The 25,895-nt window shown below is 40.5% G+C and overlaps 1 protein-coding gene across 5 annotated transcripts in view; it reads left to right on the top strand.

Annotated features, from left to right (window-relative positions):
• Positions 1-25,895, top strand: part of CRIM1 (cysteine rich transmembrane BMP regulator 1) — a 197,357-nt gene that overhangs the window by 97,785 nt on the left and 73,677 nt on the right. For all 5 annotated transcript variants that reach the window (XM_015112097.3, XM_077959728.1, XM_015112099.3 and 2 more), the window contains one exon: positions 13,923-14,044. In XM_015112097.3, coding sequence (XP_014967583.3) covers positions 13,923-14,044 — 122 coding nt within the window. The remainder of the gene's footprint in view (positions 1-13,922; positions 14,045-25,895) is intronic.

Here is a 25,895-nt window from a genome sequence, read left to right as displayed (position 1 = left end):
CTGTAACTCCAGGAAAGGAAATAAGATAAAAGGAAGGATGATAGTCCCGTTGTGTCTGAAAAATATGTCAAATATACAGCCCATGACCAGAGTGAAGGTCATCAATGTCCTTTGCTTTCACTATAACATCTAAATATTTGCACTGAGCTGCTTCGATTTGAAATTGTGCTCTCAAGGAAATTCGTTTTGTTGGTGCTGTCTTGCATTATGATAATAGAATCTTAGCAGATTGCTAGCACACTGCTTCTTGTGAATAGAGAGAGATATTTAGAAAAAGTTTTCTGGGGTTCCAGAATTCACAGCCTGAAATTGACTCATACCGGATGAGGCCAGCCGAATGGAATCTTTGGCAGGTTATCCCTTCCCTTCAGAAGCACTTGAGTTAAATCAAAATTAATCTAACCACACAGCTACAGTGAGTGAAAACAAGGTACAGATTTTTAAATGCTCCAATCGGTTAAAACAATTTAATAATTAAATACTCATTGAGGACCTCGTGGAAGGCAGAACACTGGGCTTGGTGTGGGATATAGTGGTGAATGAAATGTGGCACGTGCTTAAAGGATCTTAACGTCTTGCAGATATGACCAATGCCAGTTTCAAAAAGGCTCCCAAGTTTTGGAAGGTAATAAGAAGGAAACATACAACATGCACACACAGTCATCTGCCTTCAAGGAAAGAATCAGTTAATAGACAGTCTTTCTACCAAACAATGAAAACCAAATTTAAGAAAAACCATACAATAATATGCCAGCTTTAAATCCAAACTGAGAAATCAAGCACCTCAAAAAGCACATACACATGGAACAACAGATGACAGTTTTTTCTTATCCCTCCCTTCCCTCCTAAAAACTCAGTAGGACAGGAGGGATTTTCTTATTCCTCTGCTCTGGAACAACTGTCTCCTTCTGAGAAATGGAACGAGCAGCAGCATCAAGAGTCCTTTAGTGCTCTGTGTGCTCAAGTGCTTATCCTTCCATGGTAGAGCCTTCCAGAGTTTGTCAACTCTTATCTCCAGAGCTCCAGCCTATAACTCTGCGGTTTGAAGTCTTTAGGAGGGTGTTGGAAGGTGGAAGCATCACACAAGGGTCAGGGGCTGTCAACACAGGGCACATCAACCCAACCCGACAAACGTGTCAAAGCCAGAAACTTCCTGAGGGTGACTTGGAACTGTCAGGGTCATGTTCAGAGCTCAGAAAGCACTTCTTTTTTTCTTCTTGGAGACACTGTTAGGTTTTTAGGCCACTAAATAATATTTAGTGTAGATTCATGTGCTTTTACCATTGTGCTAGGCAATTAAGTTGCTTGTATTATGCCTACTCAAGCTAACCAGTTTTAACTATCCCTGCATATGCATTTTCAAAAGGACTTTATCAAATTAAGAGTCTTGTAATTGATTATCATGTCCATCTGTTCTAAGATAGTGTCTCAGAGAAGATGGCACTTAACAGTTTGGGTTTTTTGTTTTTTTCTTTTAAGATTGGTCTGTTAGTAGACAAATTTCCATAATTCAGTTCATTTTTGTTGTTGTTGTTCCCTTTAATTTGAATAATTTCTCCAGCTGCTTTTTGGGAGTAAATAAATATAAGTTATATAATAAGGAAAATATGCATTAGCATAGCACAGATTTAAAACATTCGTGACTCTTGACATGCTATTGTGGTAGCATTCTCTCTGTTTTTAAACACATGCAGAAAAAAATTTGGAAGTGTGTTTGAAGCTCATCTTTCTCAACTAAGAAAAGAACATCTATTCTGTTGCCCTCTGTCACGGTAATTTTTGGCCCAAAAGAGCGAGTCAACTCATGACTAAAAAAGTCAGAGTCTATATTAAACTCTGGTGTTTTTAAAACAAAATAATTGTAGGAATTCCATGTTATTATTGGACCTATCCCCAGATTGAAGAAAATATGCTTTCCTAGAAGTAAAGCCCTTGCCCATTGGGGATGAACTATCTCCCTAGTAGAGTGTTTGATTTGTCAGTAATTCACTTCAGATGCATGAGTGCTATGTTTCCTCTACTAGGGCCGTATGCTTTTTGTATCTCACCATGAATTTGACCTAGTGTCTAGCCTTATTTTATATTTGTCTTAGTCCCAAAAACAAGCAAGGCTCTCAGTGGCTTCCAGTTTAATCTGAGTGGTCATGGATATCACCAGACACTGTATATGTGGCCCTCTGAGTCGGACTGAGAGAAAGTAACTTAACTGAATTCCATAAGCCTTTCAGTAAAGTTGAAAGCAGAATCCACAGCATGATAATATTGAAACTCAGAGGTCTGTCCCTACCCTCATTTGCTATGTCATCATCATGGCACATGCAAACAGAACAGCTCTGCAAAAATGCTTTGTGAAATTACTTACATAGCTGATAAGCAAGTCTAAAATGTTAAAGCCCTACCTCTGATGAAAATACCAAAAGCAACCCAAATCACGGAATATATTTTACTCTTCATTTACACCTTTACATTGGATATGGATTATTGGCTTCCTCATCATTGTAGTTGCCACAGTTTGCAGAGAATTCAGAGTTATATTGGGTAGACATTTAATTGCTAATTAGAACCCAGGAGGTAGAGACAGCTGGTTTCTCTTGGCCTTGGTCAGTCTGTTGTGAATGTATTATATAGACAAGTGCTTTGTAAATTATTCTTTCCTGACTTTGCTTTTGATTGAAAAGAAAGGAAGTTACATGTCATGGCTCTTATGATAATATGATCAGGGACTTTGATTTCCATAGCTAGATCATGAAGAGTTTTAACGATAATTCCTAAGACTTTAGATTGTGGATTCTTTGAGGGCAAGGACCCACCTTATATATTTCATTCTCATCAGTACCCAGCATGGGTAAATAATGAATGCTTTTAACTAAATTATATAGACATTTAGTCTGCAGCAGAAGTCCTAGCATCAAAACCCCATACTGTTCTTGGATTGTTCAGGGAGCAAATATTTTGAGCGTTTGAGTGCCAGGCATTGGGCTGCTCAGCAGGAATAAAATATAGTCTCTGATACCTAAGAGCATGTATTCTAAAGGAAGGCAAGTATGTGTAAGTCATTGTAGTTTAAAGCGTTGTATGCTTTGGAAGTAGAAGTGTGCAAAAAACACAAAGTTCGCAGAGCAAAGACATGCTAATTCCTATTTGGAGAATGGTCAGATTTGACTTTTGAACTGAGTCTTTAAGAATGAGTCAGAGTTCACCAGATGGAGAAAGAGAGAAGGGTGTTCTAGGCAGTTGTTGTTGATTTTTTGACTTGTAATGTGTCTTGCAGCTTAAAACATTAACACTAATCCCACCTACCTTTATGATTCAAGAAAAAGGGAATTCATGACAATATTGGGTTTTCTCGAGATAACCACTCCGTTGCAAGACTCCATTGCAAGACTACATTACTTGTTTAAGATGTACTTTCCTGTTGTTTACAAGTAAAGATGCTTCTTAGTATGGTATGCAAGGCCCCTTATTACTCAGCCCTGACCTCCCTCTCTGGCCATGACTCCTGCCAGTACCCCCATAATAACCCCAGTCCTCCTCTCAGTACATAATATAATTCTGGTGGGCTCACCTATTAGTTTAAACTAAACACACTGTACTCTTTCTTGCTTTTATAAATTTAGTGTGTTCTTTCCTTTACCTGGAATGCCTTCCCGCTGTGCCCACTCCCCCACATTTGATGGTCATTTCACAAACTGCCGCTCACACCCCTCACCACCACCACCACCACACACACACACAGCACCAGCTGTTTATCTTTTGCCTCTAGTCAGAGAAGGCATCATGGGAACCGGGGTCTGTGAGGCGTGATGGGGGACTTCAGTGTAGAAGATGCAGAGTAGCTCTGACTTTTCTCTAGCTGCTCTCAACAGCTTCAGTATCAGCACAGAGGAAGTCAAAGGGTTGAATCACAGTTTGCAATTGGTAGTTCTTGGGGCTGAATTTTACCCCAAGACATGTTTTCTTTAATGTGCCCCTTTTTTTCTATTTTTAAATTAGTCACTGATATTTAAAAACTGGCATACTTCACATAAAAATCTGACTTCTCTTGAGTACATGGAAGGTATGCCCTCACTGAGTTTACCCTTAAGCATGGAATGAGTAGTGATGCCCTGTTAGAGGTCACAGACCTTCTTGAGGTGTCTACAGCCCCCCTCTACTCTTCTAGGATTCCTGCCTGACTCCTGCAGACATTCAGGTTTGCGGTCTCTGGGATTAAATACATTGGGTTTGGAGGAGACAGATACAGAAGGAGGATAAAGAGGCAGGAAAGGTAAAGGCGTGAGGAAGATGGTGGTTCAAGTGAAACACCGTGGGTTTTGGGCTCCATTGTTAAAGAGGTGCAGTCAGGAGGAGGTTCAGGCTGCAGAAAAAAGGAAATGATCTGGGGAGTAGACGCCTCAGTGACTTTGAAGTGTCAGTGTGGTAGAGCAAGGGCCAGGGAGAACTGGAAGGATGCATTGTGATCAGCAGATAGGATGCCTGACTTCAGAGAGTTCAGAGAACTGTGGCCGCAGGACTGAGTCACCGAAGTAGAGGGGGCAGCAAGGGTCACTGGATTCCAAAAGATCAAGTGAGGCCAGAGTGTTGAAAATACTTTGTCCACATAGACTCTCAAGCCTCTCAAATTATAATCATATAAAACAGCTAACAGGTGTTGTGTGCTTCTGTGTTCCAGGCACTATCCTGGATGCTTTTCATCAGTTCATTTAATCCACATAGCAGTCATATGACATGTGGGTGCTTTAATCATCCCCACTGTATGTAGGCTACAATTGAGGCTTAGAGAGATTGCTCAACTTACCCAAGGTCACATAGTTCCTAAGTGGCCAGAACTTGAACCTAAGACTGGTTTGTTGTCAAAGTGCATTCCCCAAACCTCTGCCCCCTAAAGCGTTGGATAGGAGACAGAGTCACAGGAAGGGAAGCATGAGAGAGGAAAGCAACCACGTGGAAGTAGCAAGTGGTCAAGTTAGAGAACTTTGACCTCCCTTCCATCCCAGGTGAACAAGTGAGTAGGAGGTGGGGATTCTCAGTCTCACTGGAGAAGGCTATAAGGAAATAGAATCTTTAGGGGAGAGCCAGGTAAATGTTAGAAACAAATTTGAGTAGTGTATTGTGTGGTATGTTCAGAGGAAGAGGGGGTTTGTTTGCAGAGGAAAGTTTGGAGGAAGCAGGGGAGTCAGTTGGAAGGGAGGTTGGCACAGAAGAAAGAGTCCCAGAGCAGTGCTCTCTGGGGATGTGTGTTCCTTGGAGGATGAGAGACAATACAGTCTTTCACTTTGCACTGATGACAAGGATGAGAGGCTGGGAATTGACTGCCCAAAGGAATCCAAGTGGACACATGCTTAAAGTCATCTGTTTCAGCGCCAGCTCAGGCCCCAGATGTCTCTGGCAGCCTGAAGGAGTGTTAGCAGCCAGGCAGTGGAGGCTTTGGTCAGATTTTCAAATAGAAGGTTAGTTCAGACGTCGTTGGTGTTTATTCTTTGTGTGCTCTGGGGAGGAGATTGAATAGTCAGCATCCCATTGTGTTCTCATTTGTGGTTATATATACAAAGCTTCCCTAAACTAAATTCCCTAAACTTAAGGCCAGAACCCTGTGTATCCCCAGCCCCAGTCCAGCTTAGTGCCTGCTGCATGTGCACACTCAGTAAATAGCTACAAAATCATTACATGTTCATAACAAGCTGATTCATTGTTTCAAAGCATCTATTTTCTGAGGCAGTTGGCAATTCTGCTCTGAAGTGGGAATAACTTATGTTCCTATACTAAAACTTACTCTCCACGTCCCAGCCCAGTTCTCCTTTCCACAGTGTGATATGCCAGTTTCCCTTCCTACTTTTCCTAACTAGTCCTTCATGCAGCTCTCGCTCCCATCCCGTCTTACTCTCTAAAGCCATCCTGCCAGCCATGAAAGCAGATGCCATTGTCTTCCCCTAGACCTACGGAAGTGAAGGCAGGGAGTCTTCCATTCCTGGGACTTGGCCAGCTCTCGATACGCGGTATCGGATTGTTGAGCTGGACTGAGTGGCCCAGGATTTCTGCCAGATCCCAGCTCTAACATTTCAACAAGGGCACGGGCCCTGCGATTATTTTCAGCTGTGTTTCTGCTGTGTCGTCCCCGCCCCGCCACCCGATTAGTTTGAGTCTCTTCAAAACTAACCCCGATTTTTTTTTTTAGCCAGTCACATCAAGGTAGTAATTTGTGAAAGATGCCATTGTTTTCTCCCCACCACACCTACTTTCTGTGGGGCAGAGTCCTAGAAGATAATTGGTAAATTCTTGCAGGAACCACGTAGACTTACAGCTTCTATTTTCCTGCTGCTTATACCACTTTTCTTTCAACTTAGCACCTTAAGATAAGCTTCCTGAGCCACATGGCAGCCTTGAGGAGGCAGCTAGGAAGAGAAGAGCTTAATGACTGATTTATTATTATTACCAATAGTAGGAAGGCAAAGGAATATTTTATTTTATTTTTTATTTATTTTATAATTTTTTATTTCCATAGGTTTTTGGGAAACAGGTGGTATTTGGTTACATGAGTGAGTTATTTAGCGGTGATTTGTGAGATCTGGGGGCACCCATCACCCGAACAGTATACACTGAACCCAAACCTAATTGTCTTTACCTTCCCTACATGGGAGCATGACCTTTGATTCCTCCCCGCAAAAGAAAAACAAAGCATAAAACAACCACCACCACCACCACAAAAGGCAGAGTGATTTTCTGGTGGTCTCCAAAGGGAAAGTGGTGAAGAAGGTGCAGTTTCTGGTTGACAGGTGACAGCTCACTGTACACAGGGGAGCGATTGCTGCGGGGTGAGAGTATGATCCCCAGAGCAGGGCTGCACTTGCTGTGGCTACAGCACATTTGTCAGTGCTGGGGGAGTGGAAATGCCAGGAAATCACGCAGGAATAGACTTGAGACAGGGAGAAAGAGGGAAGGAGGGTTAGTTAGTTATTCATACACAGAGAGTAGTAAATCTCTTACGGTGAAGCATGAGGAAAACTGTGAGCCTAAGGAACTTTCTTAGAGAGGAGTGCTGTTTTCCATAAGAGTTGGACCCTCAGTTAGGAAACCTGTTGCTTTTTGGATATTTTGTTTGCAGCCTTTAAAACACACACACACACACACACACACACACACATATTCTTGGAAAGAGGTAAGAAATTTAATCAGAAGAAAGATGGTACATCGAATTTAATTAAAGTTGAAGCTGCTTTTTATAGAATAGTACTGTGTTTTATGTGTCATTATAATTTCCATTCCCAACAAGCTATATCATTAATATACTGTGTAGAATCTTAGTAACACAAGTGCTTTGCCCTTTTCATTCCTCATTTATCCTTGTTTCCTGACTAAAGGGAGACCTCCCACCCACCTGTAAATAGTAGTTTTTAATTTATAGTCAATGATGCCTCCACTTTTGAAGGCCTCAAGCACTCAGTTCCGGTGTGTAGTACATCTAGTATTGGAAGAAATCTTTTCCAGAATACCTCACTGACTTGTTTTCCTCTAGGATATGGGCGGAGGAAGATCAGGGTCTGCTGGGGAGGGTGAGGAGTGTGATGACTTGCTGCTTCGGAGCTGCCTCCTCTGCAGAAGGAGCTTACTGGGGGAGTGTTAGGATAACATCAGCACCTACACCAGGAGGATACCTCTGGGGGTACGGGGCGGGGCGGAGGTTGAGGGGCACTCCTGTTCTTTGCTGAAAGGGCTGTGGGAGGAACAAACAGGACTCCTACCCCTATGGCCTCCTCCAGGATCTCCTATAGGTTATCCTCCTTTAAGGTTTCTGTGGTCATTGTAGTAAAACAAACTGTTGACCCTTCCACTTAGTTATGTAGGGTCTGAAACATGCCTAGTGGTAGGGAGACAACAGCATCTAGCATGTTGTTTCTTTTCCAGCCTTGCTTAGAGTTCTTTAGTAGGGAAAAAAAGCAAAGCTACATAATTATTATGGCCCCACGAAAACCAAAACATCACCAGTGCAAAAACCCTATCTTGAGCTGGGCCTGAAGGTTGAGGTGCTTGGAGAGGAGGAGGATCAGGTGAGTAAGGGATGCAAAGTGACTGATGTTCCCAAAGGACAGGGAGTGAGAAGAGGATGAACTGAGGTCAGATTGCAGCAGTGACAGGAATGGGAATGGCAATGATAGAATCAAAGGATTTTATATTTAGAAAAAAGTTTATTATGATCCAGCTATCTCACTTTATGGATGAGAAAACAGTCCCCAAGAGTTTAAGTAGCTTGCTAGCAGTCGCACATTTTTCTTCTTTGGGTGACAGTACTGGATAAATTGGTAATATTTCTGTTCTTTTCTTCCCTCGTAGGTAGTATCTCTCACTTTTAAGCAATGGTATGCAGGCAGGAAGGAGTGTTTGTAAGTGATCAAAAACAAGTACTAGTAATCATTCTCATTATAATGCTAAAACTAGTTGTACTTGGTTTTGTTTTGTTTTTTCCACTGGAAAGTACAAATTAAACTGTGACCACCCAGGCTGTGCACATCTAGGCACAAAGTTCTTGGAAAGTGGATTGCAGATTCCCATCAGCAGAATCTCCTGGAGAGCAGATTATCATATGGGCACATTCTGGAGCCGCTCCCCAAACTTGCAGAAAAACAGTGTTTGAGTGGGTACCCTGGAATCTGCATTTTAAACACATTCCATAGTCCTTCCTTCCATATACTAATTTTGAAAAGCACCATACCTACAAGCTTGCAGTCTAAAATGTATAAAAAAAAAAAACATAAAACAATACATGCTCTAACCCCTGACTTGTATCCATGAAAAAGTTTATTTCAGGTTATCGGTTGGGTACCTTTATCATTTTTTTACTATTGTTTATAAAACAAGTAAGACATGCCCCCTGCACTAGAGGAATTCACAGGAGAAACAGTCTGATTTTGATTTAGTATGATGGGTCGGTGCACTTCAAGAGTTAGGTACCCTTATGTACTGTTGAAAGTCAGAGGAGGGAAATTTAATCCTGTTTGTTTTTTGACCAGAGAAGGTCTTATAGAGTGGGTGGTCTTAAGGTTGTGGGCAGTTCACCAGGGGCAAGGGAGAGGCAGAGATTTGAGGCTGGGTGGACGTGAGCTGTGGCTGGAGTGATAAGGGGTGGGGACAGGTGGTTCAGTGGCGTGAGATCATCGTTGTTGCTGGAGTGTAGGGTGTGTGCAGGAACCAGTAGAGTGTGGAAACTAGTAACAGGTAGAGGCAGATTTAGGAGCACCTTGCAAGCTATGCCCAGGAGCTTGGACTCTGACCTTCTGGCCTGCCTGGGATTGTCTGTGAAGTCCAGGAAGCACAGGACATGAAGGGAAAGCATTAAGTGTGTACTCACCACCATTCAGCCAGCAGAACCTCCTAAGGGGGTGAGTGCCCTCTAGGGGTTTCCATGATTTCTGAGTTCCATTGTACTCAGGCACTCAGGTGCCCACTGAGCTTGAATCCATTTCCTACTTGAGAAAAAAAAAAAAAAAACAGCTTAACCAAGTCCCACCTGGCTGCAGCTGTGATTACATTATGCAAAAATTTGTTAATGTGGTACCTCGATTGATCATTATATTAACTCTGAGGATTACATTGAGAGTTTATTTTTCTGGTTACTTGCAAATACAGGTTGCATCTTCTTTGAAGTTAAAAAGCCCTTAGCCCACATACTGTATGATTCCATTTATATGAACTGCCCAGAATTGGCAAGTCTGTAGAGACAGAACATAAATTAGTGATTGCTAAGGGCCGGGGACTGGGGGAAAGGGAGTGACTGCCAGTGAGTACAGGATTTCTTTTTGAGGTGATGAAAATGTTCTGAAATTAGGTACTGGTGATGGTTGTACAACCCTCTGAATGTAAAACCACTGAATTGTGTACTTTAAAAGGGTGAATGTTATGGTAGGTGAATTATATCTCAATAAAGCTGTTTTGTTTCGTTTTTTAAAACCCTTAGCACTTCTGCTCAAGGTGTCATGCAAATAGGTCTGCCTGAGGTGGCCTTTATGAGTTCACAGTATAGAAGTCTCAGTGCTCTCCTCACTTTCTTTTGTGTTTTTGTTCTGTTGTGTTAATGTTATTCCTGTCTTGTTGATCTCCAGTTCACTTCCACGTAAGAAACATTTATATGACTAAGCGTGGTAGGTACTAAAAGAGCTTATGTTAAAATGAGTCCTCACGTTACCACAAAATAGAGAAAGAGGGTGCTGTAAGAAAAGTGTGGTGTTTGAGGGTTCAGAGAGGAAGCTATTATCTAAGGTTGGCCTAGAAAGACAACTGAGCGTAAGGACTGGATGAGGAATGTGCAGGGGCCATTAGGGCAGGCAGTGCAGAGACAGCAAAGTGGGGACTGACTTGGAGAAAAGAACATAACTGTAGCACTGGAAAATGAAGGGAAATACTGGGAAACAGAATTGGAAAAGGGGTATATGGACTTCAGAGTGTTGAATACTAGGCTGAGAAAGTGATACATAAAATGAGGAGTAATGGAAGATAAATTTTGACTGCAGAAGTTCGGGAACTGAGCCTTAGGATGGATGTGGCATGATTTGGGAGAGACGGAGACTTGGGCAGGGGGAGATTGGACTAGAACTGGAAATTGGGGAGAGGGCTTCAGAAATGAGGGGTAAGTGTTGAAATCAGCTCACTGCAGCGTTTCTCAGTGCAGAAGTAGCTCACTGCACTACTTCTCATGGTAGTCTGTTTCCTCTGCCCCTTTGTGTTCTCCTTTCCTTCGCTTGCTCCTTCTCCAGAGATGGGGATAAAGGGTAGGGGAAAGATTAGGGAGGACAAAAAGTATTAAAATGAAGAGAAAGAACGTGGTGAGCACGGTACAGGTTGCATGCGTCAGTTCTTCTGTAGTTTAGCATTTCCTCTTCATGACTCAGTAGAGGAAAATCTAGTCTCTTCTAGTGGAAAACACAGAGAACAGGAAACCCTGTTTAAAATCAGGTCACTTGACTAAGCTGTGTAACTCCTGTTCCCATCGGTGAAAGGGAAGAATACCTCCTGCAGTGTGTGTTAACCAGAGCATCTAGAATAATCTTACTGAAGAATTTTTTTAAACTACATGGGATTCATATCATTTATAGATGTAACAGACTTCCTGGGCAAATATGGGTCATGACGGGGTCCCCTTTTGTTACCTGAGTGAATGTAAACATACCTGTTAAAAGATAACTGATGTGAGTTGTATTATCTTGAACATAAGGAAATGCTGTTTGACCATTTCGACCTGCAAAACTGGCAGTTTCAGTAAGGTTTTAACCGAATAGATAGCTACCCAATAGATATCTGACCTCAGCCCAGATTTTTACCTTTTGTTGTTCTTTCATAAGCTCTTTCTTGATTAAGATACTAATTTCAGGTTCAGGGGAAGCTGTGAAAAGTCAAAAGATGGCAACAGGTAGATCAGAAGGCTTTGCAGGGAAGGAGACAAGGAGACAGGAGCTGGTGTCACACCAGCTAACAAAACCAGGATCTTTATTATGCAGTCAGTTTAGATGTAAAGATTCAGCATAAAACATTTTCCTTTCCTAGGTGGGTTAATAGGTAGTTGGGTGCAGCTTCCGCTCTTCTACAGCCTGCTGGAGACAACTTGTAAGGGACTCTAGAAAAATAATAGGAATATTTAAATGTTAGGAAGTCGCATTGCATATAATGTTTACTCTTTGGGTGACAGGTACACTAAAAACTCACACTTCACCTCTATGCAATATATGGCTGTAAGAAACTTGCACTTATACTCCCTAAATATATTTCTAAAATTGTAAATTTTTTAAACAAATGTTGGGAAAATAGGTCAAACATAAACAGAAAAAAAAGACTTAATGGCAGACTTAGTCATGAGTGTTCAGTGTGGTGTGACTCCTAACAGCCTAGCAGAGAACCCAGCACGTAAGTGCGCACGCACAGTCAGTAAAGGTTGTTCAAGTGTTGAAGGACAACATCTGAACGGGTATTTTTTGGTTGACGGTACACTCTCTGTTTAGATCAGAATGATTCCCTGGAGCACATCTGTAGGCAAGAATGTGGAATCATAGAAGATATGTAAGAGAAAGTTAACCAGCTATTCTTGAAGGTTGCTTTCATTGTAATCACATCTATGCATTGGGATCAGTGTGTGGCCTGTCAGTACTCTAGTTCCATTCATCTATAAACTCCAGAGAGTTTTAAGTTGTACAGAGTGCCAAGTACAATAAATGTAAACAGTATAATGTTACTGTTATATCACAGCAGTACGATTATGTGCTTACCATTGCAATGGCTAGGCATATAAGCATGACAAAGTATGGGATGACCTTATCAGGCACTAAAAGCCCAGCTCACATTTACTCAGCACTAGAAAGTGATTGTCCTGCAGGAATATAGACTGTGAGTTGAGAGCTCCAAGCTCTGCTCACACAAAACAGGCAAACCTTTACTTGAAACCATTGGTAGAAATACCATTGCAGCAAAACCTGAATGACCTAACACCCTCTTCTCCCAGGAATCCAATAGAACTGTCACCCCACATGGAAGAATCCTCAGAGAGCCTGCTTTGGGGTGATAGTGGGGTGTTTAAAGCCACCTTCCCAGTGGCTTTAATAGTCTTTGATGCAAATCTTAACCTGAAGTCATTTCTTTTCTAGTTCCATGGTTAATTATAAATGTAATTAAATCTCTGGGCCTGATTATTGAGGTACTTGTGGACTATAAGCATATATTAATTTATTAAAGATCCAAAGAACAATAGGTGAACAAACCAATTACTTAAATAAGAAGGGGGTACAAAAGCACAGTTAATGAATGTGTTGATAGTTTTCCCTGCTGGGAATGTTACCTCCCCTGATCTTGACCTCTACCGTACGTAAATACCCACATACTTCCTGCCAGGATGTCTTTTTTTAGGATGCCTTCCTTTTACTCCTGTCAACCTGGGAACTCCCGCCGTCATCCTCTCCACCCTCTGACCCATACGTCTCTCCCCAGGGGAGTCCCAGGGCAGAAATCTAGCGGCTCTTTCCTCATCTTACATTCACATGCTGACACCCAGCTGCCCGGAGTTTCTTATGTCCTGCCTCTCTTGCATTGTTGCGGATGCAACATTTTGTCTCCTCTTATTTCACCTGCCTTTTGTGTTTAGCAATTTTTGCAGCAGCATTGAAGTTAGGGGTGAGAGCCAGCACAGCCAGCTTGCAGCTCATGGAACACCCCATTCATGCGTGCAGAGATCAATGCTCAGGTGGTAGCTTAAGATCCAAAAATTAAGACTTTCAGCTCCCAAGATAGCTGTCATAAAGTTCACTTACTACAACTTAGGCCCTCTCTTTATAAAGAGCTCCTCAGTCTTCAGTCCATTTCTTTTATTGTGTACAATCATAAATTAAATATGGCTCAAGATGAGAGTGGACTTGAGACATCACACTGACAAGAAAACACTAAAAAGCTAATAACTTAATCATTGAACCAGGAGTCAGAAAATCTATGAAAAACACCTAAACATCAATTGCAGCGAAGGAGCACCATGGGGCCATTTAGCATGGGGACACTCACTCTGTATTAGCCTGTGCAAGCATCGATTCACAGAAGAGCATACCAGATACATATGAAGATGTCCCTGAGTCAGCCAGAAAATGTTTGTTACGCTCCATACCAGTCTGGTTAAGTAAGAAATGAGGTAATGCGTTTTAGAAATACTTCTGTCAAAATGGTTAAAGTTAAAAATTGGGGTGTATATATAGGAGACAAGTCTTAGTTATTTGAAAGCAAATTATGTCAGAACCCCTCCTGCCTTCCCATTTCCCAGTGACACCAGATAAAGAAGGCAGTGTCATATAGACCAGGTACTGGTCATATAGACCACAGCCACTGCCACTTTGTTTGTGGTCTCCCGACTTCTGTGTTGTTGTTTATTCATGGGGTTTTCCTTCCCTTTTCTTTGGTTTCAGATGCGAGTGTCTCTCTGGCTTATGTGGTTTCCCCGTGTGTGAGGTGGGATCCACTCCCCGCATAGTCTCTCGTGGCGATGGGACACCTGGAAAGTGCTGTGATGTCTTTGAATGTGTTAATGGTACGTGGGGTTTCTCTTGTTCTCAGAGAGTGTACATTTGTGCAGGAGGAGGAGGAGGGAGGGTTCAACGTAGCTGCTTCTGCCTTTTACAAAGCAGGGTTATTAACCTTCAGGGACTTGCTGAAGGGCACTCAAAAAGGTTTGCTTAAAATCCACAGTGCAGTAAAGAAAGTTAGGTTAGGAGCTATCATTCCACCCATCAGAAAGAGGATTCTGGAGATGCAATAGCAGATTGCATGTAGCTCTCATACTCAGCTGTGTTACAGAATTTCTAAAACTTAGGAGTTTCAGGAAAAGGATCCTGGAGCCTGTGATAGTTTTCCTGCTGTCACTCAGTAACTGGTCCCATGGCTGTCGGGAGGTGACCTGGGTAAAACTACATTGGGCCTGGCACACTTGGGAACAGGAAAAACATTGCTCATCTTGTTTAGAGAGTGTTTCCTACTTAGAACATCTTTGCACCTGATCTTAGCCAAAAGGCTGAGAGGCAGTGGAGGGGACATCTTTAATCAGTGGGTGGTCACTGGTAGTGGCCTGCTTTAGACTTGACCCATGTGGCCCTGAAAAAGGATTCTTGGGTCACGAGATTCCTTCTGACAGAATCTGCCTCTCCCTTTGACTTTGTATGGGAGGATTTGGTGTTTGGTGGCTTGATGTTTATTGAGTTTAGGTGATAGAAGGAAGGGGAACCTACAACATGCTTCTCTACCAGAATATTCATTAACAAAAAATAATGAAACTCAAGTTACATGTCAGTAACCATTCGGAGCATTATTTAGTCAATACTTGTACACACAGGAAGATGGAGATGGATTTGGACAAATACAACAAAATTACACATAGAAATATTCATATCAAATACTTCCTGTAGGAATTCAGATATCATAAGGTTTCCTGCCCTCCTTCCAAGGCAAGAAAGGTTATATTGCAGTTGAGTCCTATTTGGTTGCATCCTGTGATTTTTAGGTCCATGGCCACATGTTGTTTTTTATTGTTTATTTTTGCTTTGAATAAACACTTGCAGTATGGCTTTATGGTTAAGAAAGAACACAGACTAGAACTAAATAACCACAGTTTGAAAATTGGGTCCTGCACTCACTAGCTGGGTTAACTTTAAGGAAGCTTCTTGGTTTCCCTGGGCCTCAGTTTCCACAGCTGTAAAATGGACTGAGTAACAGTTAAATTAAATAATACAGGTGATCTACTTGGAATTTTGCCTCAGATGCAAATAATCTTTAGTATTCTTTTTTTTTTTTTTTTTTTGAGACGGAATCTTACTCCGTCACCCAGGCCAGAGTGCAGTGGCACGATCTCAGCTCACTGCAAGCTCTGCCTCCCAGCTTCACGCCATTCTCCTGACTCAGCCTCCTGAGTAGCTGGGACTACAGGCGCCCACCACCACGCCCAGCTTATTTTTTTGTATTTTTAGTAGAGACGGGATTTCACTGTGTTAACCTGGATGGTCTCGATCTCCTGACCTTGTGATCCACCTGCCTCGGCCTCCCGGAGTGCTGGGATTACAGGCGTGAGCCACTGTGCCCAGCCAATAATCTTTAGTATTCTATGTGCACACTTTCTATTCACATCCAGAGGCACAGTCCTGGGACATTGGGGGTGGGGGATAGAGATGGTAAGGTTGAGCTTCCTAACTTACAGGCCTTATAAATATAAGCATACAGGAAGGGGGAACAGAAAAAGTTCTGTACACTTAAATCACCTCTCGGTGCCTCTCCCCACTCCAGTCATTATTTAACCAGTAATAACATCCATTAAACACAAGGAAATAGCCAAACAGACCTTTTTTCTGGAGGTGCTACCGTTTAATTTATGATAGGTGAGATTTTGTGAATACTTGTACCACTGGAGACAGAAATAGTCACTGCTTGCCTAGGTTCCCCGCGTCTCAGATGCACTTCAGCCGGTGCTCATCACTTGGAAAATACTTATGCTCATGCCTGTCTCTCGCTCCAGAATGTGAACTGCTGGAGGACAGGAGTCTGTCACATTCATCCTTGTGTCTGTGGATGTTACCCTATTATCTGCCTCACAGAAGACACCCAGATTTTGTTGCATGAGCCAGTCAGTGATCTCATTCGTATCATCTTAGTTCCCTCTAGAGGTGTCTGTTAAATGTCAGTCCATAAATGGGTTACTTTGTAGGAATCCTCCATCTCTTATTGCCCTACACTTTAATCTTAAGTCATTTGTCCCCTGAAACTATCTCTAGTAGAAAGATTTGCTGGTGTTTCCTGTGGGTGAGGAACCGGAGTGCCCTTCTTCTCTCTTTGCTTCTTGGTTCTGGATACCCATGGGTCATGCCTCTCTTATCAGAACATTGACTATGTCTTGCTGCAGTCTGATGTGTCTCAAACTACTAATAGCCGCACCTCCACTTTAGCAGCCTTGGGATCAATCTGCAGGGCCTGTCCTAATTTATTGCCACTTACTATAGAGCTCTGACTTCTGGAATAGGAGTTGCTATCTGTCATGAGAAGATGTTGAGTGGACAAAACACAGTCACTACATCTCTGGTGGATGCTTCTTTCTTGCCACCATAAACTTGTTGAGTGATTTTTACTTTCTTCGTAATCATGCACAACTGACTCTATTATATCAGTCATTCACCTGTAGAGGAGACTAGGAACTAATACTGTGAAGATTCATAATCCTACAAAATATTGTTAAGAACATTGTGTCTCAAAGTCTATATTTTACTTCTTTTGACATATACCTTCATACTCATACAGACACATATATATTGATATATGAATGTGTTTCTGTATGTAAATATAAACATACTTATCACCTAATGTCCTGGAAAAATCTGTTGTTGTAAGGTCACCATTACAAGATAGATATTACATATCAAAGATTCGTTATCATCACTTAGAAAAGCAGAGGTCTATTTTATATGTATAAAAACACTTGCTTATCCACAGAAGATGTGAGGAAACTTTACAGTGAGAACAGATTCCATAACATAGTGGTAAAATATTTATGAGAAAGGAGAATCACAGCCATAGAATTGTAAGTAAAAGTTGGAAGTGAAAAATCAAACAGAAAGCACCCACAGGTATGTAGTCCATAAGTGCCTGTGCAGTTGTGGGAGTTAAACGTTAAATTAGGCCCCCAGTTTTCTGGCCATCAAAGTGAAAAAGGAGATAGGGTCAAATACGCAGTTCTTATTTTCAGAGAGAAAAATGCCTGCTGGACGGGACAACCGTCTCTCTGAGATTTTTCATATGGAAAGGAATGGATTTCATCCCATTGAATGATGAAGTTGATCATGTGCTTGATTGCATTAACACCACAAATGCAGAAATGGGTTTCCTGGGGTTGTTCTCAATAAAAAGCAAAGGCAAAATATTAAAATGCAGCTCAGTTCTGAAAGGTCAGATTGACACAGCTAGACTCTAGGTGCTTGGAACATTTTTTCTCAATTTTGCGAACTGCCCAACATGGTGAGGTAGATCCACAGACCCCAGTTCAGGAGATTGCGGGTGAAATGTTAACATGACTGACCCCACGTGCAGAAATGGGTTATGCACTGCCGTACTCACTTCCTATGCTGCCATCCATATGATCCATATGCTTATGTGGTTTTTTTTGTTTTTAAGATAAACTTTAAAATGAAAACGTACAATTTTAAAATACACAGAACTTGAAAACTCATGAGTTTTGAGAACACTAGCCTGATGAGTAGATGGAGAGAGAGCATCCTCCATAAATACTACTTTTTTTTTTTTTTTTGGAGTTTGATTTTATTTTGTTGTGGTGGAGGGATGGGAGAGTTGCAAACCAGTTCATGACAGTTTGTAACTGCATTCTCTGACAAGCGCTGAAAGTAGAACTTACGAGGCATTGGCTGAACAAGATCCCTGTTATTTAGAAACCAAAGGAACAGGTGGTGTGATTATGTTCCTTTTATGTGAACTTAGAAGTCATCAAAATCATCACCTAAAAATATGACCTCCAAAGCAGTGTTGTAACAGCCCTCCACCTTCATCAAGAACCTGTTGTACGTCTGCTCCGGCCCACAAACAAGTGTTCCATCAGCAGTCAGCTGGAGCTGGACAATGGCCTCTACTGTTAGATGGGTGTGTGTTCTCCACTTAACACAGTACCCCCTACTGTCTTACATGTGGCCCACCTCTCATTCCTGGAGGCTTTTGGGTTTGAAATCCTAGGTGTAGAATGTGCAAGCGATTATTTGGTTTCTTAGATATGAACATTTGTCCAACGTACGTACACAAACATCTAGATAAAATGGAATATCTTGGTTGGAATGTCGTAGACAAAAGCTGACTCTTGTCTGTGTGACCTGCTTATAAAATGTTCCCCAAGTGAGTAAATGAATTAGTCTGTAGTATTGTTACTAAGTATAAGCCAGTTGAAACTACCAGAAATATTTTTAGCCTTTATGGTATTTAATACTGAACCATTAGTTCTGAGAGCATAGTTAGCAGGGCCGTATATATTGAGGCTAGCCCCCATTCACAGCTCTAAACAAGTCATCAGTACAAAAGAGGAAGAGTACCCTCTTCCCGGTGGTGCCAAGAGTGGTGGGTGGATGGAGTGGGGATGGGAGCATTACTTGTATGTGGCACAAGTAGCCAAAAGCAATTTCAGGGGGTTATGAAGTAAGTTCAGAGAAAGTATATCTGAATACAACTTAGCCTGTGTTTTTAGCCTGTTTTGTGCCATTTGAAATAGTTCTATTTTGGAGCACTGTCCCTGCAGCACTCTGCTTCTCACAGCAGTATTAAAATGCGGCGCTAACAATGAGGAGCCTGGGTGAAGGTCATGCTGCCCACCCAGTAATTAGTTCCTGTTTTATTCAGACATATACGAAAGGTTAATAAAAACTAGAAGTAATCGTGTGTTGGCCCTGACAGAATTTTCTCTAAGATATAACGTGTGAAATCACTATTTAAAGGGGAGCCGTACCCAATGTTAGCTTGCTCCTCATGTAAAATTTTGGCCCAGAAAATTCAGACCTGCAGCCTGTTAATTTTAAAAAAACACACACTATTACAGAAAACATCGATTAAGAACGCACTGTCTATATAGCAATTATGCTCGTAATGTTTCTAAGGACATAATGTCTTCTACTGATACAACAACGGAGATATTCTGGCACTTTGAGAGAAATACTCCACTAAGTATGTGTTTATTGAGCACCCCCCGTGTTCCTGGGGGCTTGTTAAGCTAATTTTGTTGAAGAGTGATACAAATTGTTGTAATCCTTTATAAGAGTTGTTCTCTTTCCCTTTTCCTGAAATAGGATATGCTTGGTGTCCTCCAGCACACACACACTTCCCCTTTCTCCCTGTGGAATAAGCCAATTGAAACTAGCAAAAATATTTTTAGTCTTACAATATTTAATACCGAGCCATTAATTATGAGAGTATAGTTAGCAAGACTTTATTAAAGCGAGTCCACATTCACAACTTTAAGAGCATATCATCAGTATAATAAAAGGAAAACCTAAGGATTTAAAAATACACAGAACTCAAGAACTCCTGAGTTTTAAAAATAGTAGCTTGGATGAATAGATGGAGAGAACATTGTCCATAAATATTACTGCTCTTTTCACTTTGGTTTTAATTTGTTTTGGTGAAGGGATGGGACAAGCTGCATGTCGAAGCTGCAGAGAGTTATCTAGAAGATTTAGCTATGATAAGTGATGAAGGTGGCTACACTAAACAGATACTCAGTGTAGACAAAGCAGCCTTGTATGGAAAGAAGATGCCATCTGGGACTTTCATAACAAGAGAGAAGTCAATGCCTGGATTCAAAGAATAGGCTGATTCTTATTAGGGGCTAATGCAGCTGATGACTTTAAGTTTAAGCCAGTGCTCATTTGCCATTCCAAAAACCCTAGGCTCTTAAGAATTATGCTTAATCTACTCTGCCTGTGCTTTATAAATGGAACAACAAAGCCTGGATGACAGCATGGTTTATTGATTATTTTAAGCCAACTATTGAGACCTACTACTCAGAAAAAGACGTTTCTTCCAAAATATTACCGCTCATTGACAATGCACCTGGTCTCCCAAGCTCTGATGGAGGTGTACAAGATTAGTGTTGTTTTCATGCCTACTAACACAACATCCATTCTGCAGCCCATGGACCAAGGAGTCATTTCAACTTTCAAGTCTTGTTATTTAAGAAAAGCATTTCGTAAGGCTGTAGCTACTGTAGATGGTCATTCCTCTGACGGATCAGAACTAAATCAATTGAAAACCTTCTGCAGAGGATTCACTCACCATTCTAGATGCCATTAAGACCACAGGTGATTCAGGGGAAGGTGTCACAATATTAACATGGAGTTTGGAAGAAGTTGATTCCAACCCTCATGAATGACTTTGAGGAGCTGAAGACCTCAGTGGAGGAAGTAACTGCAGATATGGTAGAAGGAGCAAGTGAACTAGAATTAAATATGGAACATGCAGAATGTGACTGAATTGCTGCAATCTCATGATAAAACTTGAAAGGATGAGGAGCTACTTCTTATGGATGAGCAAAGAAAGTAGTTTCTTGAGATAGAATCTACTCCTGGTGAGGATGCTGTGACAACATCTTCACCAGATGAAATGACAACCAGGGCTTTAGACTACTACATAAATTCAGTTGATAAAGCAACGGCAGGGTTTTAGAGGATTGACTCCAGTTTTGAAACAAGTTCTACTGTAAGTGAAATGCTATCAAACAGCATCACATGCTGCAAAGAAATCTTTCATGAAAGGAAGAGTTAGTCAGTGTGGCAAACTTCATGTTGTGTTATTTAAAGAAATTGCCACAGCCACCCCAACCTTCAGCATCCACCATCCTGATCAGTCAGCAGCCATCAGCATCAAGGCAATACCTTCCACCAACAGAAAGATTACTATTTCCTGAAGGCTCAGATGATCGTTAGCAGTTTTTAGCGATAAAGTATTTTAAATTAAGGAATGTACGTTGCTTTTTAGACACAATGCTATTGTATACTTAATAGACTATAGCAGGAGTGTCCAATCTTTCGCCTTCCCTGGGCCACATTGGAAGAAGAAGGATTGTCTTGGGCCACATTTAAATACACTAACACTAATGATAGCTAATTAGCTTAAAACACACACACACACACACACACACACACACACACACATCTTACAATATTTTAAGAAAGTTTACAAATTTGTGTTGGACTGTATTCAAAGCCATCCTGGGCCTCATGTGGCCCGCAGGCTGCAGGTTAGGCAAGCTTGGACTACAGTATAGTGTTAACATAACTTTTAAATGCATTGGGAAACCAAAAAGTTCATGTGACTTGCTTGAGCTGGTCTGGAACTGAACCCACAATATCTTTGAGGTATGTCTATCACCATCCACCAATCAGTGTAGTTTGGTAGGTAGTAGCATATACTAATAGTCTGTATTGCAAAATTCTCTTTTAGGAGTTCTGAAATATATTCAAGAAGAAAGGGAAGATTCCAGAACTTAGAAACATAAAGTTTAATTTTTCAGACACGAAACACATACAAAAATCACTAAGAAGGCACTTCTGTGTTTCATATTGAGAAGTACAAATTACACAGTAAATTATTTCTTCATAACCCTTTTCTCTTCCACGTCTACTTAAATCATCCTTTTGTGGAGGTTGTGGCAATCTCCATACTGTTCTGAGATTCACATCTACCTCTGATAGGTGAAGAAGTAATTGGCCGTTGCTCCTCAAAAACCACAGGTAGCCTTTTTGTCGTATACTTTTATGAAGAGCCTCTATAAATCTCTCTGAACATCAAACAGATTTCATTGTGTTGTGTGACTTTTTTCACCCTTAAAGATTGGTTGTGTTTCCAGGCTGTGTTTTTAGGATTCTCCATCTTTCTCAGTTCCACTCCACTCCCTTGATCCTTTTGCTTTGGCTAGTGAAGTCTAAGTGCCACAGTTGTCTTGTCAGTCCCATCCCCTCCTGTTTAAGCTTTTGCACACCCTACCATAAAAACAAGTCCACCTGAAGCAGCTTTATTTATAACAAGAACCTGTCCTTCACACTTCCTCAGATCTGTACCAGGGTTTGTGACTTCACCCAGATGGTAGCTGTGGTTGATCAACTCAACCAAATAATTAATATTGATTGGTTTATTAATTTTTTTTAGTTTCCATGGATGGTCATTTTGTTAGAGTACGGTATTTTGCCTCGCTCCACAGCCTGCAAATTTAATGTATAAAAGTACTCCATTTTCTATGCTTTTTGGAACTTATAGTCTAGCTGCCCAGTTCCTTTCAATCCCAACTCAGATTAGTTAGCTATAGAAGAATTCTGAGATACAGTAAGATGATTCTTTTTTAACATTAATTTTCTGAAAAAATGTTATATCCATGTAGCACTACGGAAGGAGTTTAAATATTCACATGTGCTACATGTGCACACATAAAATCACTGTTTGTCTCATTCATGTGACTTTAAGCAAATCACCTCATCTCTTTAAGTTTCATCTTCATTATCGAAAAAACTGGTATTAATAATACTTGTTCTGTCTTCTTAGAGGGGTTGTTATAAAATAAATAGAAAGTAATTATCCTCAAGTGCAGTGCAAATGCATATCCTCAAAATGCAGTGAAAGTATTTTAGACATGCAAGGTGACATATTAAATGATTTGGGGATGGATACAAGACCCCATGAAAGACATCATCCAGCTTTCACCAGCAGATTGATCAGGGCTCGTCACCTCAGGAGAACTTTCTTCAGCTTAGGAGTACTTTTTTAAAAAATAGCTTTAGGAGACACCATGTAATTTGCCAACTTAAGTTGTGCAATTCTGTTGTTTTCAGTGTATGCTCAGAGTTGTGCAATCATCAACACAATCAATTTCAGAACATTTTCATCAAGCCACCAGAAAACTCCTGAACTGATTGCGGTTACTGCCCATTTTCTCCCAAAGCTCTCAGATCGAGGCAACAACTAATCTACTTTCTATCTCTATAGACGTGCCTATGATGGGTGTTTCATATAAGTAGAGTTATATAGTATTAATATGTTGTCTTTTGTGACTGGCTTCTTCCACTTAGCATAGTATTTTCAAGTGTCATTCATGTTATATTGCATATCAGAACTTCATTTCTTTTTATGGCCGCGTAATATTTTATTGTATAGTTACACTGCTTTTTGTTTATGTATCAGTTAATGGATATTTAGGTTCTTTCTTTTCTTGGCTCTTGGGCTGCTAGGAACATTTGTTTATAGTGCTTTTATGTGGGGTATATATTTTCATTCCTCTTGGGTATATACCTAATAGTAGAGTTGCTTGATGATATGGTAACTCAAATTAAGGAACTCCCAGACTGTTTTCCAAAGCAGCTATGCTTTTACATCCTCACTAGAAATCTATGAGAATTCCAGTTTCTCCACATCCTCATCAGTACTCGTTACTATTTTTTAATTATATCCATCATAGCGGGTGTGAAATGGTGTTCATTGCAGCTTAGATTTGAATTTCCCTATTGACTAATGATTCGAGCATCTTTTCATGTGTTTATTGGCCATTTCTGTCTTATTTGGAAAAGTGTCTGTTCAAAGGTTTGCCCATTTTGATTACATTATTTTTATCATTTAATTATGGGAGTTCTTGGTACCAATTTTTTAAAATCAGGTACATGATTGCAAATACTGTCTCCCAGTTTGTAGGGTTGTCTTTTTACCTTTTTGATGGTGTCCTTCTAAGTGCCAAAGTTGATGAAATCCAGTTTATCTGTTTTGTTCTTTTGTTGCTTATGCTTTCAATGTCACATCTAAGAAACCACTCCTTTATCAAAGGACACAAAGATTAACTCTTAGGCTTCCTTCTAAGAGCACTATAGTTGTAGCTGTTGTATTTAGATCATAACTCTATGATTCATTTTGAGTTAATTTTTGTATATGGTGTGAGACATAGGGGTTTCTTCTTTATTTTTTTGCATGTAGATGATCCAGTTGCCCCAAAAGACTTTCAACCTCAGGCCTGGCACGGTGGCTCACACCTGTAATACCAGCACTTTGGGAGGCCAAGGTGGTTGGATTACTTGAGGTCAGGAGTTCAAGACCAGCCTGGCCAACATGGTGAAACCCCATCTCTACTAAAAATACAAACATTAGCTGGGCATGGTGGCATGCACCTATAGTCCCAGATACTCAGGAGGCTGAGGCAGGAGAATCACTTGAACCCAGGAGGTAAAGGTTGCAGTGAGCTTAGATCATGCCACTCTACTCCAGCCTGGGTGACAGAGTGAAACTCCATCTCAAAAAAAAAAGACTTTCAACCCCATTGAGTCTTGACCGTCTTGTCAAAATATCTGTAAATGTGATAGTTTATTTCTGAACTCTCAATTCCATTGAACTATATATCTATTCCTGTGGCAGTACCACATAGTCTTGAATACTATAGCATTGTATTATGTTTTGAAATCACGAAGTATGAGTTCTCTAACTTTGTTCTCCCTTTTAAGATTGTTTTGGCATTTCTGAGTGCCTTGCATTTTCATATGAATTTTAGGATCAACTTATCAATTTCTACAGAAGAGCCAGCTAGGAGTTTGATAGAGATTGCATTGAACATGTATGTCAATTTGGGGAATATTTCCATTTAAACAATGTTGTCTTTCAATCCATGAACACGGGATGTCCCATTTATGTAGGCCTTTTTAATTTTTTGAAAATGTCAAAATACAAGTTTGCACTTACATTATTAAATTTATTCCTAAGTATTGTATACTTTTTGATGCTATTGTGATTGGAATTGTTTTCCTCATTTTCTGATTGTCATTACTAGTGTGTAGAAACACAATTTGGGGAGTTGCAATTGTACCCTGCAACCTTGTTGAACTTGTTCATACTTTCTGATCGTTTTTTAATGGATCCCTTAGAACTGTTTATATACAAGATCATGTCATGTCATCTACAATTAGAGATAGTTTTACTTCTTCCTTTCCCATCTGGATGCTTTTTATTTATTTATTTTTCCTATTTGCTCTGGCTAGTATTTTCACCACTATGTCAAATTGAAGTGGTGAGAGCACACTTCATTGTCTTGTTCCTGATCTTAGGGGGAAAGTACTTGGACTTTCACCATTAAGTATGAGGTGAGCTGTAGGATTTTTATAGATGCCATTTATCAAGTTGAGGAAGTTCCATTCTGTTCTTAGTTGGTTGAGCATTTTTATCATGAGAGAATATTAGATTCTGTCAGATGCTAAAAACTGTGTCTGTCAAATGATCATGTTGCTTTTGTTCCTTATTCTGTGACATGTCATATTAACATTAATATTTTTGGATGTTAAACCAACCTTGCATTCTTGGAATAAGTCTCACTTGGTCGTGGTGTGTAATTTTGTTTATATGTTGCTGGATATGGTCTGCTAGTAATTTTTTTTAAGATGTTTGTGTCTACATTTATAATATACTGACCCGTAGTTGTGTTTTCTTGTGATGTCTTGGTGGGAGTTATTTTAAATCAACTAAAATTAAAGAATGAATGTAGGGAGAATGTTTCAAGGCAGAGAAAAGTTTAAAAATCATTGATATCATGATGAGACTTCTAAATATGGGACTATGAGTCCTTAGCAGAACATAACCCTGAAGCACAGTGGAAAGAGCACAAGGTTTCAGTTGAAGAGCTACTGTTTTTGCTGTATGACTTTGAGTAAACTATCTAGAATTTCCTCACTTTTAAATTCAGGATAATAATACCTATGTCAGGCCTTCATTATGGGGATTAAGTGAGGTGATACATGTAGAGAGTATGTTGTTAAAGGCCAAACACTATTAAAATTATATGTGTTTATACCATATATAGAGAAAAAGAACATAAGAGAGAGCACTGGAGGAACCGA

Source organism: Macaca mulatta, chromosome 13 (genome assembly GCF_049350105.2).
Source record: "Macaca mulatta isolate MMU2019108-1 chromosome 13, T2T-MMU8v2.0, whole genome shotgun sequence".
Taxonomy (NCBI): domain Eukaryota; kingdom Metazoa; phylum Chordata; class Mammalia; order Primates; family Cercopithecidae; genus Macaca; species Macaca mulatta.
The sequence above is the reverse complement of the archived record's forward strand: the minus strand, read 5'-3'. Positions and strand labels throughout refer to the sequence as shown.